This window comes from Lagopus muta, chromosome 7 (assembly GCF_023343835.1).
Source record: "Lagopus muta isolate bLagMut1 chromosome 7, bLagMut1 primary, whole genome shotgun sequence".
NCBI classification, from domain to species: domain Eukaryota; kingdom Metazoa; phylum Chordata; class Aves; order Galliformes; family Phasianidae; genus Lagopus; species Lagopus muta.
In genome coordinates, this window is record NC_064439.1 from 4,461,175 (window position 1) to 4,476,926 (window position 15,752).

At 47.1% G+C, this 15,752-nt stretch overlaps 1 protein-coding gene across 2 annotated transcripts; it reads left to right on the forward strand.

Moving 5' to 3' along the window:
* The first annotated feature begins 7,993 nt into the window (after positions 1 to 7,993).
* On the forward strand, positions 7,994 to 15,548 carry LOC125696263 (zinc finger protein 665-like). Of its 2 annotated transcripts, XR_007378253.1 has the most exons (3): positions 7,994 to 8,241; positions 9,940 to 12,120; positions 13,949 to 15,548. XR_007378253.1 is itself a non-coding variant. In XM_048951715.1 (2 exons), exon 2 carries the CDS (start codon positions 10,216 to 10,218, stop codon positions 12,025 to 12,027), a length of 1,812 nt encoding a protein of 603 aa, XP_048807672.1. In that variant the 5' UTR covers positions 7,994 to 8,241; positions 9,940 to 10,215; the 3' UTR covers positions 12,028 to 15,548. The 2 variants fall into 2 exon arrangements, 1 of the variants encoding a protein (XP_048807672.1); XM_048951715.1 differs by having other exon boundaries at positions 9,940 to 15,548.
* The last annotated feature ends 204 nt before the right edge of the window (positions 15,549 to 15,752 follow it).

Sequence of the window (15,752 nt, forward strand, 5' to 3'; positions counted from 1 at the left end):
TGTTGAGCATGTTGGCAGTAATCATCACCCTTTTGAAGCTTGGCTCATGAACTCTCAAAGCTTAGCAGCCAGCCTTAACACAGCCTCTCTTTGCAGACCACAAAGAGAGTGGGTTAAAACTTTTTGCTTTTCTTGATCATCACCAGTAACTGGAATAGCTCCTCTGAGAAGGCTAGTGCTGTGCATCCCATGAATTTTCATCCAACTAATTTCCCTTTTTCTCCCCCTGACAGCTCACAAAAGCATTCATCACAACTGGACGTGGCTTTTGTTGCACTGTGTTTGTACATGAATTCAGTCCAAGACAATGCAGGAAGAGCAGAGCTGGCAAGATCATGCTCTCCTCCCACAGTCCTGCAATTACTGTGGATTAAATCAAGAAACAGAAGGCAGTTGCTACAAACATAGTTAAATATAAGTTGAAAACAAATAAGCAGAGATGTGGGCCTTCTGTGCCAAATGTCAGGTGCACAATGGCTGAAGAAGATGGAGGGAGGAATATTTGGTCAAGAGCACGTGGGAAGGAGCTGTCTCCATCTGAGCTAGTCACCGTCAGATCTGAAGCCAGTAGAGATCGAGTCAATTTAGTCAATGGGACATGAGGCACAGTTCAGACAGGTTTAATTTGGGCTTTGTATTTTCAACAAGCATTTCTAAGGAGCAGCTGACACCTCCCCATCAGCACAAATGTACAGAGAAATTCTAATTCATAACAAGTACCTTCATTCCTGATAGGTGGAAGTCTACAAGTTACCCAAAACAACAGCTTGTTGGATTGTTTCTAAATCCAATGCCTTCACATGGTTCATTCAACAATTTCCCCAGGAAAAAATTCTCTCTGTACCTCCAGCAGTGAGCAGAAAGGTCTCTTGAGAGTCCCTGATTGTGAGAAGGTCCAAATAATATTTTTCCATTGGAAGAATTCAACAGAGATGTACAGCACAAGTGAAATTTCTTTGCCGTGAGGACATTGGAAGCACACAAAAGCAATTGCCCCATATGTGTGCACCACATCATGTGTACTCACACCAGAGTTTCAAATTAGGAATCTAAATGTGGGTGTTCACTGCCATTTGAATGGCCTCAGGGTATTCCAGATACCACACAAAGAAAAGAAATATGAAATAGAGCCTTTGGAGACTTGTACTTGAGCAAAAGTTGGAGCTGCTGAGACATGAACATCTCCAAAGACATAACACGTTCATGGTTTATCCAATGAGCAAAGGCTACTCTATTTTCCTACATCAACCTCACAGATGTAAGCAAGACCCTTTGCAGACTTCATCCCACCTCCCTCTGGTGGCCTGCCTTAAACAGCCTTATGTGTCTAACCTAAGCCAGATGCCCAGGTTCCCTATTTGGTCAGTAGAGGGAAAAAGGATGCTCTCTAGGAGATATCTCAGCCCACTTATCTTCAACAGCCTAGCTGGGTCAGGAACAACCACAGAAAAAGGGCACCACTGCATGGTAAATAACACCAGAGGATCAGAAAGAAGGGATTTGTTATGAAAGGAGCCTCCCCCCCACAGCCAGGTGAGGTTGTGTTAGGGGCACTGTGAAAGCTTCCTACTGGAAGAAGCACTGCAATGGGTTGCCTGGGGAGGAAAATTGTTTCTCCATCACTGGAAGTTTTTAAGCAGGTGTTAGACAGCCCAGGGAGATTCAGAACCTGCCTGGATGCTTTTCTGTGCGGTGTACTGTAGGGAATGGCTTTGGCAGGGGGTTGGACCTGATGATCTCCAGAGTTCCCTTCCAACCCCTATGATTCTGTGATCACATAAAAGTCCTTCTTCATATACATACCTAGAAAAGTGGGTGCAAACGTGGCTTCAATATCTACCACTGCATTCATGTTTCAACAGTGTGGAGAGAAATTACTTCCCTCCCCTAAGCCTTGGCTTTCCCACCAGTGAAACTGGATGAAGTGGCAAAAACCTTCAGTTCTCATTCCCCTGTCAAAGGCATCCCTGCAGTAGATTTGAGGGACTGGAAGATCAGAGAATATATTCTGCTTAAGTATGTGCTTCAAGATCTGTGACAAGAGCCCAGCTCCACTCCAGCTGAAGACAGTATTAAAGTTCTCATCGACTTCAATAGCAGAACAACAAAGCTCTGGTGCTTCAAAGGTGCCATTTGTGGTTCTTATCCTGCAAATAAGCACCATCTGCTCCTTTCAACAGGGAGCCATCCACCAGTTTCCTGATGTCTCCATGGGCATGGCCCAAATTTATGTAATCACAGCAGTTCCCCCACACTGTCAGGGAGGGACAGACAGCCTCCCCCCGTACCATGGAGCTCTTGAGGATCAACAGGGGGTTTACTTCCATCAAATTAATTGTGCTTGTGTTGAGAGTCCTCACATTTTTCAGTTCTGTGGCACAAGTAGCTAACTCAGCTCAGTCCACAGAGTGCTTGGATTAACACTAATTGGGACTTATTAATGCACAATTAGTATTGGTTAAGGAGATGTACAAGTCCTCTGTGGAGGTCGGAACAGCATAGCCTGAGAGCATGCCTTCTCACCATGGCTTAAGAGCATCCATTCTCAGGTGTTTTTAAAGCTGAGACAACTCTTGAATGCAACAAAAACTTCTTTTTATTTTACTTATAATCCTGGAAATTGGGGATATTCAAAGCTTTCTGAACACAGTCCAGCAGGTTTGCTCAAGTATGAGGAGAACTCCTGAGGTCCCTTTCAACCTCAACCATTCTGTGACTCTGTCAAATACCTGTAGGTAAGGAATGAACTGTCTGTTGAACCCCAGTCAAGACTGGGTGTCTTTCTAGAGACAGGCTATTAATCAGAGCTTCACTTTTGGATATATTTCCATATAGTAAGTTTTCATGGTGAGAGTTGGATAACAACAAGGACAGCCCAGGGTCTTATATGCACACACACAAAGTAGGTCTGCATTTCCCCATTCATGGAGACATCTCCATCCTTGGAGACAGATCAGGCTGAACAGGGCTCTGAGCACCTGATGGAGCTGTAGGTGTCCCTGTTCATTGCAGTGGGGTTGGAGCAGATGGCCCTTAAGGATCCCTTCCAACTCACACAGTCCTACGATTCTATGATTATAAAAACAAATCTTGCTCTGAAGTCTCATCTCACATCAGTCATGTCAGATTTCCAGTGATGCAAGATACAGCCAAACAGCAACCATGTGCTCAGATGGAACACTGCTATAGAACATGGCTTGTTTGCTTTGAGGTGGAAGAAATATCTTTGTATTTACTGTCTCAGAGAAGCAGGTCTCTTATCCTAAAACAATGCCAGCAAATGAGCTAAGTCTAGGAGCTTCAAATTAACGGCACAGAGAAAGAAATCACATGTCCAAAGAGCAATGCTACTCATACTGTTTTCACATCCATTATGTGCTTGCAAAGAATCACAGTTGGATGTCATTATTTTGTCAATTTTGAGAACCAGTGCTTGTTCAAGGTTTTGCTTCATATAACGGATATTTCAAAGAAAACAGAAAAAAAAAAAAACCAAAACAAAACATGAGAGTGTGTGTTTCCAGCTTTTTCTCCACCTCCAGAAGAAGAGTAAGAAAGGAAGACAATAAAGTACGAAATGTCAAAAATCTTTTCTCCCTTGAGTCAGCTCCCAACAAATCATTGTGACACTGTAAGCTCAGACTGGAAGATGCTGCACCGTGACTATGTAGGCATTTTATCATGAAACCTGGGCAGGATGATAAGTATCCATAATTAAATGTCAAAAAGTTTTGTTGATGGGTCTCTCACCATAGGCACCCAGTGGGGCCTAAAGCTCTGGGGACTCAGAAGAGCAAACGATGCCTCTGGTGCCTGAATCTCTAGGAGCATGTGTACATTAGAATCAGAGAATCAATTAGGTTGGAAAAGACCTTCAGGATCAACAAGTCCAACCAACAACCTGACTACCATTTCCCATTCCTTAGTGCCACATCTGCCACACCTCTAAAATACCCCAGGTGTGGAGGTCCTACGTGTCCTTGAGCAGAAAGGCTCCCAAACATTTTTCTTTGTACACTGGCCTTCCTCTGCATCCTACTGTATGTTCTATAGAGACCTCATTTCTTCCTAGGTTTTTAAGACTGGTTTTTAAGACAGCATGGCTTGAATCCACTGGGTTTTTTGACTGTTTTTTTGCTAGTTTGGACCACACTCTAAACATGAATAATATCATAGAATGGCTTGAGTTGGAAAGGACCTTAAAGATCATCTAGTTCCATCCCCTCTGCTGTGGCCAGGATTGCCAGCCACCAGGCCAGGCTGCCCAGGGCTCCATCCATTCAGCCTGGCCTTGATTGCCTCCAGGGATGTAGCATCTTTGAATGAGTCTTTGGAGAACAATGCAAAAGACTTCAATTCCACTGGCACTTCACAGTGCTTAGAATAGGCAAATTTGTTTGCTATTCTCTAGGCATTTGAGGAAGTCAGAAAAGCTGATGTGCGGTCTTGCTTGAGTTCTCTCCTTCACCAGCCCGTTGTCCTTCTGCTCTGTAGTTAAAAACACTTTGAACTTGAGTATTTCCACTCCCTAAAAATGTTTCTATTACCCTTGTCTTGTAGATCATCTAGTTTTGTAGACTTTATATATGAAGTTCCTGCCCTTCTTCAACTGAGGAAGAGTGAGCCTGAGGAACAGAAGGCTCGGAGAGATGACAGCAAACAGCTATTGAAAGAAGATGGTGGACATGTTGTTTTGAGAAAGGGACGTTGTAGCCAGGGTGAAGGGAATGTGACTCGAGGGATTAAGGGTGGCCAGGTCCCAAAGTCCTTGTAAAGCCCCAGCTCCTTGCTTCTTGTGTTGGACATCTGAAGGTGTTGGATCCCTCTCACCATGCCCACATATAAGAAGTCCACCACTGTCCATGCTGGTGCCATCGTGCTGAGCAACTCCAGACAGCCAGACCAAGATACCGAGAGCCCACTTCCAGCCCCAGACATGCTTGTACTCACAAGACAGACATGGACAGGTAATGGTGAGCTGGATGAGTTGAAATCAGTGCTGGCACTTATTGTGCTCAAGTCACTTTTTCATTTCAGGCCCTTATCATCTGAGCGTGGCAGATACAGAAGCAGCCACAGACTCTGTCATGATTCTCATGGCATCAGGATGGGAAGAGGTGAGCTTGGGCTGCACAATGAAGCTGTAAGAGCACCTGAGTGAAGCTGCTGAAAACAAAAGAGCTTTTCTTCTTAATCAGATGCTCAAAAGCAATTAGAGAAGGTAGAGTGGGGGAAAAATTTTATTCTCCTTTGTCACATTTGCCTTATTATGAGAGCTGTTTCCTAAATTAATAACAATCTATGGTGTCCTGAGCCTCAGCTAGCACCTAATGTGTTCGCTAATCTCAGGAACAATCATGGTCTGAACAAATAATAGTTTGGGTTCCTGCCTCCCTTATCTCCCCTCGCTGCATTGTCCTGCTCTCCTGCTTTGTGTGTACCCAGCAACCTCACTCCTTTCAGCCTCCTGATGTGATTAACTGTGGCATCTTTAATAAAACCTGCAGCAATATTTCCATTGCAAAGCAGGGCAAAGATTTCATTTTTCTTCCCCTTCTCCTTTACTTTGCCAAATTCCATTTTTATTTAACTGTAAAATTAATCAGCCACTGGAGCATGTGACAGCTCGTCTTATATTTAGTTCTCACTTCTCGTGTGCAGCCTCATTGGATACAGCTGGTTGGTCAAACACAGAGTTGGATTTGTCTGAAAAAACAACACGTGAATTGCCAGACTGGGTTGGACTTTTCCTCCACCAAGCCTAACGTCTTGTTCCAGCAGCAGATAGCATTCTGGTATTATAGCATTTACCAGTCATCCACCCATCCATCCACCCACCCACCCATCCATCCATCCATCCATCCATCCATCCATCCATCCATCCATCCATCCATCCATCCATCCATCCATCCACCCATCCATCCATCCACCCATCCATCCATCCATCCATCCATCCATCCATCCATCCATCCATCCATCCATCCATCCATCCATCCATCCATCCATCTTCCTGCTAAATGTCAAATTACACAAGCTGGTTATTGGGAACATCTCCCAGCACAGGACAGGGCTTGGACACGCCATGCCAACACCTGTATGTATAAAGGATTGATGTGGCACCGAGGGATACGGGTTAGGGGGCATGGTGGTGATGGGTAAATTGATTCAATGATCTTAGTGGTCTTTTCCAACCTTAATGACTCTACGATTCTGTGTTTCTACTGTCCATGTTAGATCATTGGCCATGATGGCCTAGAGGAGTTGGCAGGTGAAGAGTCTGGGGAGTTGGGTGTTTGATAGGAAGGGGGATGAGGGAAGGAGCACGAGGGTGAAATCCTTGTCTGTGGAGACATTGAGAAAGAGTTCCTATCTAAATAGTAGCTATATCTATATACATTTAATAAACAGAGGGAGATACAGAGAGTGAAAAAGAGAGAGGGAGAAGATACAGAAAGCACACACATAGTATTTACATGTAACTACCCAAATTCCCAAATGCAAGGAGGCCTTATTAAATCAAAAGTGAAGAGTTAGCTTCTGGAAAATACAATGAAACAAATCAAATTGTCAGAAGTGTGAGATTCCCCTGGGCAGGAGCAGGCTGGGAAAAGCTTCCACTGGCATCTAGTGGCATGTTGCAGAGGCAGTCACTGCAGCCAACTGTACAGCTTCACCTCCAAAATGGGTCACTGTGGAGTAGCAGAGATTTCATTCAGACTAAGAGATCACCACTTCCAAACTGGGAGTACAAAGCAGCATTTTTGGATCCTAAACATACCCCAGTGACTTCAGCCATGAAGCACTTTTAGGAATGAATATGAGGGTCTCTGAGTCCATTTTTGATAGCACAAAAGCTAGGGCACGCCAGGGTGCGGTTGTTGGTGGAACTGATGATTAGCACCATCCAAAGAGTGCAAGGTGAGGTTAGGGTGAATGTATTGTGATAATGGGAAGGATGGGAAAAGGGGAATGTTGCCAAAGCAGTCCTGCACATGAGGGATCTTGCTGCAACACACCTGTGGCTTTCCATCATGGTCTGTCCTGCTTAGGACCTTCTGTGGTACAACCTCATGCATCAAAACAGAAGACTTGAGTAAGGCAAGCTTGATGTTCGTGGTTTGTGGTGGGGTAGAAAACACATGAGCAGGCTTTAACCAAGACGCATATGAGCTATAGACAGCTTCTGAACTCCAGGGGCCTTGCAACACAAAAGTGTGTGAGCTGAGCAGGCATCTCACGCTCCCCTGCCTCAGTTTCCCTAAATCAAAGAGCAGGAGAATAGGATGTTTGCAGCCTTGTGCCACCCTTAAGACAGAGCTTCCTGCTGAGTCTTGAAACCTCTCTACCACGAGATCCAGGAGGGTCTGAGTGATTTCTCTGAGGTCTTGCTGAGCCTCAGCCTCACCCAAGTGGTGCTCATCACTCTGCTAAATCATAGAATCATTTAGGTCCTAGTCCAAATGTCAGGGCAGGAGAAGCAATTGCTAATTCCCAGGGAGATTCCAAACAACCCACCAAAATATTGATTTGTTGTCACGTTAAGTATTATAGAATCATAGAATCATAGAATCGTCAAGGTTGGAAAACACCTTTAAGATCATCTATTCCAACTGTCGACCCACCACCACCATTATTGCAAACTTATATCTAGAAGTTAAGAATATATTGCTCACAGGAGCCTGTCTGGTGACACTGCAGTGATTGCACTGCCTCAGCGTTCACCTTGCACCACCTGCACAATCTTTGTGCCTTCATTGAGCAACACAAGGGCTGCTGTGCTGCTTGCAAGGCACGAGCCTTTCTGCTTCCATTCTGGGGGCTGCCAGCTGCTGCGGACAGAGAACCACTGGATAAATACATCCTCCCTCATACAAAGCAAATGCTTTCATTCCAAAGCAGCCGCATCCTGACCGCAAAAGGGCAAGAACTACAATCCCCAAGAACTACAATCCCCAGCAGGCAGTGCGGAGCTCCAACCCTCAGCTTTCCTCCTTCCCCCCCAGTGCTGCAGCCAGCAGTGAGACTCACGCTTGGGAATCCCACCCGTTGGCACCCCATCCCCTCGGCCCTTTGCTCTCTGCCTTTGTTCAGTTCACCCTTCCTCCGGCAGCTCTCGCTGTGCTGCCTGCAGACTTCCTTTCGGTCGTTCGGGCTGCGGATGCAGGGAGGCAGCAGTACGCTGTGCCTTGGTTGCCCCCAGGCAGAGGGATGATGCCAGCCCCAGACTGACAGCTCATCCAGGTAAGGTGCTTTTCTGACAGCCCCATCTCCATATGTCCGGGTAGGCTGAGGAAAAGGCAAATTGCCTCTCGCTGGGATGCTCTCGCTTGGTTGCTGAGCTGGAAGGAAAGGCGGGCTTTGGATTCGTAGGATCTGGATGCTTGGAAATAAAGAGAAAGAAAGAAAGCAGGCAGGGATTTTTACTTTAACACCAATCGGGATGTGTTGATTTTTGCCAAAATCCAGGGGTAACAAAACCCAGCGAAGTGCTGCTGCAGATTTCCTAACTATTGGTGGTCAGGGGCTGACTCTGCTGCCTGCCCAGGGGGTGGATGGCCTTTCTGGGTAACAGCGTGCTTTGGAACTTTTCTGAGCCCTCTTAGCAGCCTGGCCAATGCTGAGGCTTTGTCTGCTGGATTAAAATCTGTTGTAGGGTCAGATATCAGCTCCCCACCCAGGAGGGTTCTGGTTCCTTGGGAGCTTCCACCCCCCACTGGCAATCTCTACCTGTGTCCTGCTCCAAGTCTGCATGTTTTGTCTCTTCTCACCCTAGAAAAGCTTGTAGGTTGTTGCTTTTTTACATGTATTTTACTTTTTCCACCAGTTCTTCTGTCCCAGTCTGTCTAGTTCTGCCTGGACAGGAGCATCATTGTGCTTCAGAGGTGGATCTCCAGACATCAGCGGGGATCCTGGGTTTGCTGAAGGGGACTACATTTGAAATAACTTTTCTCATTATAACTGCCCTCTGAAATAGCTGTCCCTCTTCATTTACCGCTCTGAGCCTTTCCTTTGAGGTGCATACAGTTACAATCTCCTCACCACCATTGTGTTGGGATGTCCATGCACCCAATCTCCCATTGAATCTCCTGATCCATGGCACATGCCTGCATCCCTTGTGCCTTGGTGGCCATCTCCCCAGGGACTCATCTTCCCAGTCACAGCCTCCCAGAGCTCCAGGAGAGGTCCCACTGGCAACCCATGTCCATGTTGGCAGCCACCCCATAACTGATAGGTTTGGCAGCAGCACCTCCAATATAAGCTTGGCCAGCCATATGGCTTTGTTGGCAGTCACCTCCAGCAATAATGTTCCTCCCCTCCGTGTTTCTTGATCTTTTCCCAGTTGGAATTCACAGTCTTGAGAGGAGATGCTGCTCACATCTGTTGGCCCTTCCTTTTGTCTAATGGCAACACACAGGATCCAGATCCTGCAGCATACTGACCCTTCTCTGAAGGGGACGAAGTCACTTCAGCTTTCTGCATCCCACTTCTCCAGATGTACACTGACCCCATTTCCCCTGTGCATGGAGGTCTGCCAGCACAAAACAGCAAAGTTTGTTCTGCAAGCAGTGCCAAGTTTTGTTTTCTTAGGGGCTTGGGGGAGAAATTGAAACAATTGCATTGCAATAATGCAAATTGCATTACATTATTAATGCATTTACTTCTAAATCTTGGTAAAATAATGGAGAACTATTCTGAAAGTAAGACACTGGTGCAGCAACAGAGCTGAAATCTCAGCATCATTCTAGCAATGAGTGCATAAATCCTTGCATTGCCAGGGGAAATCAGCTTGTTCCTGATCTCTTTGTTGGAATCTTGTGGCTTCAAATGTCCTGAGTTCTGTCTCCCATGGAGCAGCTGAGGTGTGACCCGTTGTGTTTATGTACTGAACAAAGCTGGTGGAGAAGAAATAATGCCTTAATTTTCCCTTTATTTTTTCAGTCTGGCAATCTCCGGGAATGCGAAGAAGCTCCCGCAAGAGATCAGAGAGGACAGGAGATGAAGTTACAAACATTGCTTCTGCAGCTGAGCCAAAGGAGGCTGAGAAATGAGGAAGACCACACACACCTCGTCAGCCTTTTCCTTACGGGGAACAAAGCATGTCCATCAAAGTACACCTCAGTGTGTACGTCCTGATGGCTTTTGTATCCTCCCTGGCAGTCCATCCCCGTAACATCGTGGCCTTTTGGCAGCCCCATCACTCGGAGCACCGTTGCCATGAAGGCCGTGGTGAAGCACGTGGTGAAGGCACACCTGTGCCAGGAGTGCGGCAAGTCCTTCAGCAAGAAGGGCAACCTGAAGAGACACCAGCGCGTCCACACGGCGGAGGAGCTCTTCGCTTGCGGGGAGTGTGGCCGGCATTTCACCACCAGGGGCCACCTGAGGACCCACCAGAGCATCCACACCGGGGAGCGGTCCTTCTGCTGCGGGGAGTGCGGGCGTTCCTTCCGCCTGGAGATATGCCTGGCGGCCCACAGGAAGACACACACCAAGGGTGGGCCCTACCTCTGTGCCCACTGTGGCAAGAGGCTGAGCACAAAGATCTACTTCAACATCCACATGCGGACGCACACGGAGAAGAGGCCGTTCGCCTGCAGCGAGTGCGGGAAGAGCTTTGTGAAGAAGGGAACGCTCACAGCCCACAAGGAGACCCATAAGAGGGAGAAGCCCTTCCAGTGCCCCGAGTGCAGCAGATGCTTTGGACAGAGTGCCACGCTGTTGGCCCACCAGAAGATCCACCTTCGTGGAGGGCCTTTTATTTGCACCGAGTGTGGGAAGAGCTTGAGCACCAAGCGGTATTTCAACGTCCACCAGAGGAACCATGCTAAGGAAAAGCCACTCAAGGGACACATTGAAGATGCGCCTCTCCAGGTCATACAGATTAAAGAGGAAACTGCCTTTAAGTCAGAAGAGAATGTGTTGGAGTGTGTGTTTAATGAAGGACCTAAAATCCCATGTGATCCAAAAAGCCCTCATGGGAAAATCCAAACGAAAGAGGAACCAGGACCACCCGCCTGCGACGCAGAAAACATCACTGCAATAGCCTGCCAGAAACTTCACATCAAGGAAGAACCACAAGAAAACCTGGACTGTGGAAAGCTCTTCGATCTCTCATTGATGGTTTTACAGGGAAGACAGGTTAAAAAGGAAAGGGATTCTGATGGGCACCATGACCAAAAAGGTCCCGTAGCTGGTAACAGGGTGCTCCACGTGAAGGAAGAACCACAGAAAAGCACTGACAGTGAGATCCACTGTGGTCAGAAGCCAAACCCGAGTGCCACCCAAAGGATCCAGATTGAAGAGCGAACTGGTGTGGAGGATGACCACCAGGAGAGACAGAGCCCACGGAGGAAGCAGAAGAAATGCAGTCAGCCCACCAAAGAGGGGACGCCAGAGAAATCCACATCCAAGAAAGAACCCTCAACAAAACAAGCTTCCAAAGGTGAACGGATATTCTCCTGTCCTGAGTGTGGCAAGAGTTTCAATCAGAAATCAAACCTGACCAGACACCAGAAGATCCACACGAGCGAGGGGCCATACAAGTGCAGCGAGTGCGGGGAGAGCTTCCGCATGAGCCGCAAACTGGTCCGGCACCAGCGAGCCCACATGAGCGAGCCTGTCAAATGCACCGAGTGTGGGAAGAGCTTCACCCAGCGCTCCAACCTGGTTCGACATCAGAGGATTCACACCAAGGAGGAGCCCTACCAATGCCCTGAGTGCGAGAAGACCTTCAACCAGAAGGCCAATCTCTTCCGGCATCAAACGATCCACGTCCGCATGGGGCCTTGCAAATGCACCAAGTGTGGGAAATGCTTCCCCCAGAAGCGTCACCTCATTAAACATCAGCTGCTCCACTCCCGAGGTGGGGCCTACAAGTGTGGGGTCTGTGGGAAGCGCTACCGGCTGAAGAAGTATCTGAGGAGGCACCAGAAAATCCATGCGCGGGAAGGAGCTGGCTCCAACGTGAAATGTGGGGAGGACACAAGGCCTGGTGGTGGGTCTCACCCCACTGAGCAGATGACCCTGTGATGAGTGAAGAGGAGAGCTGAGAGGATCTGGTTCCCATTCCTGAAGGAAAAATCTTTGAGAAAACGGGGATGGAAGCAAACTGATGTTTGTGGGGTGGGTGAGGTTGGAGGGGGCAAAGCACGGGTAGAAACTGGTCCCATCCTGCTGCTTTCTGAGTCAACCTTCAGCTTACATCTGTGCTTACAGCTATGGGATGGGGCTGGAGAACACAACTCTTCAGAGCACTCAGAGGTGAAGGGATGAGCCCCTGGCATCCTTGGTAATGGGATGCTTGTACCTCTGAGGTCAGCAATGTTTTGTGTGGGCAATGTGTGGCCAGAATTGCTGGGAGGGATTTATTTCTGTTATATCACAGTGCTTCTGAGAGAAAGCTGCTTCTCATCTGCCTGCTTCCCTGACTGTCACTGTAAAGCTTATGGTAGGATGTTGACTTTTCAGGGCAGTGTTTGGGGAGTTCAAACCAAGTAGCAGGAATAGTTGAACAGATCTTCAGACTTTATGGGCTAGAAAACTGGAAAATATTTTCCTGTTGGGATGCTTTCCCTACCTTTCCCTCATATAATGGGAACTGTGCAGCTACTCAAAAGTGTGGACAGTTCAAGAGGTTTTATTGCTCACTGCCAATGATTTTTGTTGGAGGTTTGGGCACCCTGACCTAGCTGTAGTTGTCCCTGTTCATTGCAGGGGAGTTGGACTAGATGACCTTTAAAGATCCCTTCCAATTCAGATAATTCTATGATTCCCTCACCAGAGTGTTCTTGGTGTCTGGAAAGTCCTTGATGAAGTGGAAAAGCAGAGTGAGCCCACAGTCCCATGAGCCGCTCCCCAAGATATCTTTGCAGCCCTGGTACCTGGCCACATGAGTGCTGGCAGATTGAAAACACTTGTTAGGGTTTGTTGTTTGCTGTAATATGTAGAGTCCAAGGGAATAGAAAAATGTTCCATGGTGAGGCAGTATCTCTGCATCCGGTTTTGTGCAGGTAGAGAAGTCCATTACCCATTCCTAAAGTACAGACTTCCTCCTTCTCCCAGGGTGTATTGCACATGGCATCCTCTTGAAGGCACTGAAAGCCATCAGCATAGCTTTGGGAAACTACTTGCTGTGACACTTCAGACCCAAACTGTTCTTTGTCTGCACTGACTATTCTGGAGCAACTGCCTCCAGGCAGGGAAATGGAGGCACAGATGTTGCAAAGTGAACAGGACAAATAATGTTTGAGCTTTGCCTTCCCCAACTGCTTGGACATCACTATGCTGTGGTGACTCAAGGCCAACACTGAGTACAGCTGCCAAATTCCAAAAGCACAGAGTAACTTTCACGTCATCATCAACTGTAGACAAGTTTTCCCTCAATTACTTCTGGCCTGGTGAAGGTTTATTTCTGGGCAGAAAAGGCAGATATACCAGAGAAAATGATTTTGGGGTTTTTTAGGGGTATCTGAGGTCACCCTTGTTATGGCAATGGTTCTGGGCCTTATGGTGGGTAGATGCACCCTCCAGTGCAGGGCTGGGAAACTATGCTCCTCAGGAAGAATGTGGCTAAGCCATCTAGAAAAGCAAATCTGCTTCTATTGGGCCTGCTGAGGGGCAGAGGTAAAGCAGAGCTCTTCAGTGAGTAATCACCAGATGAATTAATTTATTTCCTTTCTATTAGTCTAGCATGATGCTGTAAAGATTTTGCCAGCAAGAAGAAGTGGTGTGGGAGGTTTGCCAGTTGTTTGACATACAGAAAGAAGTGAGTCAATGTCAGTAGCCTTCCTGGACATCCCTGGATCTTGCACCATTCACCATAGCCAGTGTTCCAACTTCTGGGGAAAATCAGGGCTGATAGTTTGTATTATCTTCTCAATAAAGTAAGTAAGTAAAGAACAAAGGCAAACAAAGTGAACCTGTTTTCTGTTTGTGGTTTTCATTTCATCAGCTATCATCGAGAGAACCACTATCCACAATGCAACAGGCAAAACTGCCAGGGCAAGAGATGGAAAACCAGATGGAAATGGTTGATGAAGATGAATATGCTGACCATACTGACCATCCTTCCACCAACCAGCTGGGAGCTCAGATCCCCATGTGGAGATCTGGGGCTCCAGCCAGCGATCCAGACGTAGGTGTGGAACTGTGTGAAGTGCTCTAAGTTATCTGCACATTTTATGCCTTAAATATGGTTATTTTCATCGTGATCCAAACTCCATCCTTAGTGTCCCACTTATGGATGCACAGTGCTGGAAGCAAAGACTTCCTTGGGTGCCACCAGGATCTGCCCATCGTAGGGACATGACATGATAGATTCCCCAGAGGACCCTTTCAAAGAGATGGCTCACAGGCAGTTTGGATTGCCAGGTCTACTGTCTGCTGCTAATTGTCATGTTAGGTGCTTGGGTCAGGACCATGGAATAATTAAAGCTCTTTGAGGGAGAATGGATTTATCTGCGGATTGGACAATGCCAAATCCTTTCCCATCTAGGTAGCAAAATAACCTTCATCCTTTTCTCCTTGAACTCATTAAAAGAGATCATGATACTAAACTGCTTGAAATCATTGCCTCATTCTCCACTGCACAGATTTTATGCAGAAAGCCACACATGCGAGTGCTTGTCCACTGAGCAGTCTCAGTCACCATGTGAACAGGATCCTCACAAGCTCTGATTTTGCCATCATGGCCAGGCTGAAGCTGGAAGAATGAGATCACAGTTGTGTTAATGGAGAGAGATCCAAGCTCTGATAAAAAGAACTATTCTGGTGTTGCACAGTGTGACAGGAAATCTTGTCTTGAGACACTTGCTACAATTTTTGTATCCGTGTACATTTCTAATGTGGTTTTTAGGAGCAATTTAAGAACTTTTTGAACTTTACAGTGACTCACTGACTATCTGTGTGTATCATCTCAGTATCTCCTTGACTCCAGCCTGCCTGGAAGAGAGATGGAGACTGACTGAGATGTAGAGCACTTCCATGAGAGTGTGTATTTCGTGCTTTGATGGGATGCATAGAGCCTATTGGTGCTCAGCATGTTGTGATGTGGTGGGAATGAGAGGGTCTTTGGCACCAGAGCAAACATCTGCTTGGATATAAGTATCCTGGGATGTTTACTTGTCTTTTGAGGATGTGACGGTTCCCGTGAGAACTTCCTCAAGAATCTCAGGCTGTAGGGAGCCTGGTGTCCCCACTAACAGGGATTGAGGAGAGGAAAAGGACCAGAGTGAAAACGAGGTGAGCAACAGGACATTCAGCATCACACATTTCCACAAATCCCTTCTCTGTTCACAGAGCAAACAGGCTCCGTGAGGACATGGTCAGTGGGCACAGTGGTGACAGGTTGATGGTTGGACTATATGACCTTAGTGGTCTTTTCCAACCTTAATGATTCTGTGATTCTATAACATTTACATCCCATCAGCAGCTTGGCCACCTCTCATCCCATCCAGGTGCAGAGTGGTGCAGCCAGGTACTGCCATATGGGGCCATGTTATCAAACTGAACTGCCCATAGCCAGCACCCATCTGAAGCCACGTACTCATCCATGTCTGCCTTAAATAAAGGGATCCTGAGATTTCCTAATGGGAGCTGCTGAGTCACGGCCTGAACCTCTGATGGATCACCTGAGGCGAGCCATGAGTCAGCCAGAGGAGCAGAGCTGAAGGCAATTCACCTGTGCTGCTGGAAGGGGTGGAGCCTGGCTGCACCCCTCCTAGAGCTATTTAAGAGCTGACTGCCAGTGGGGAAGG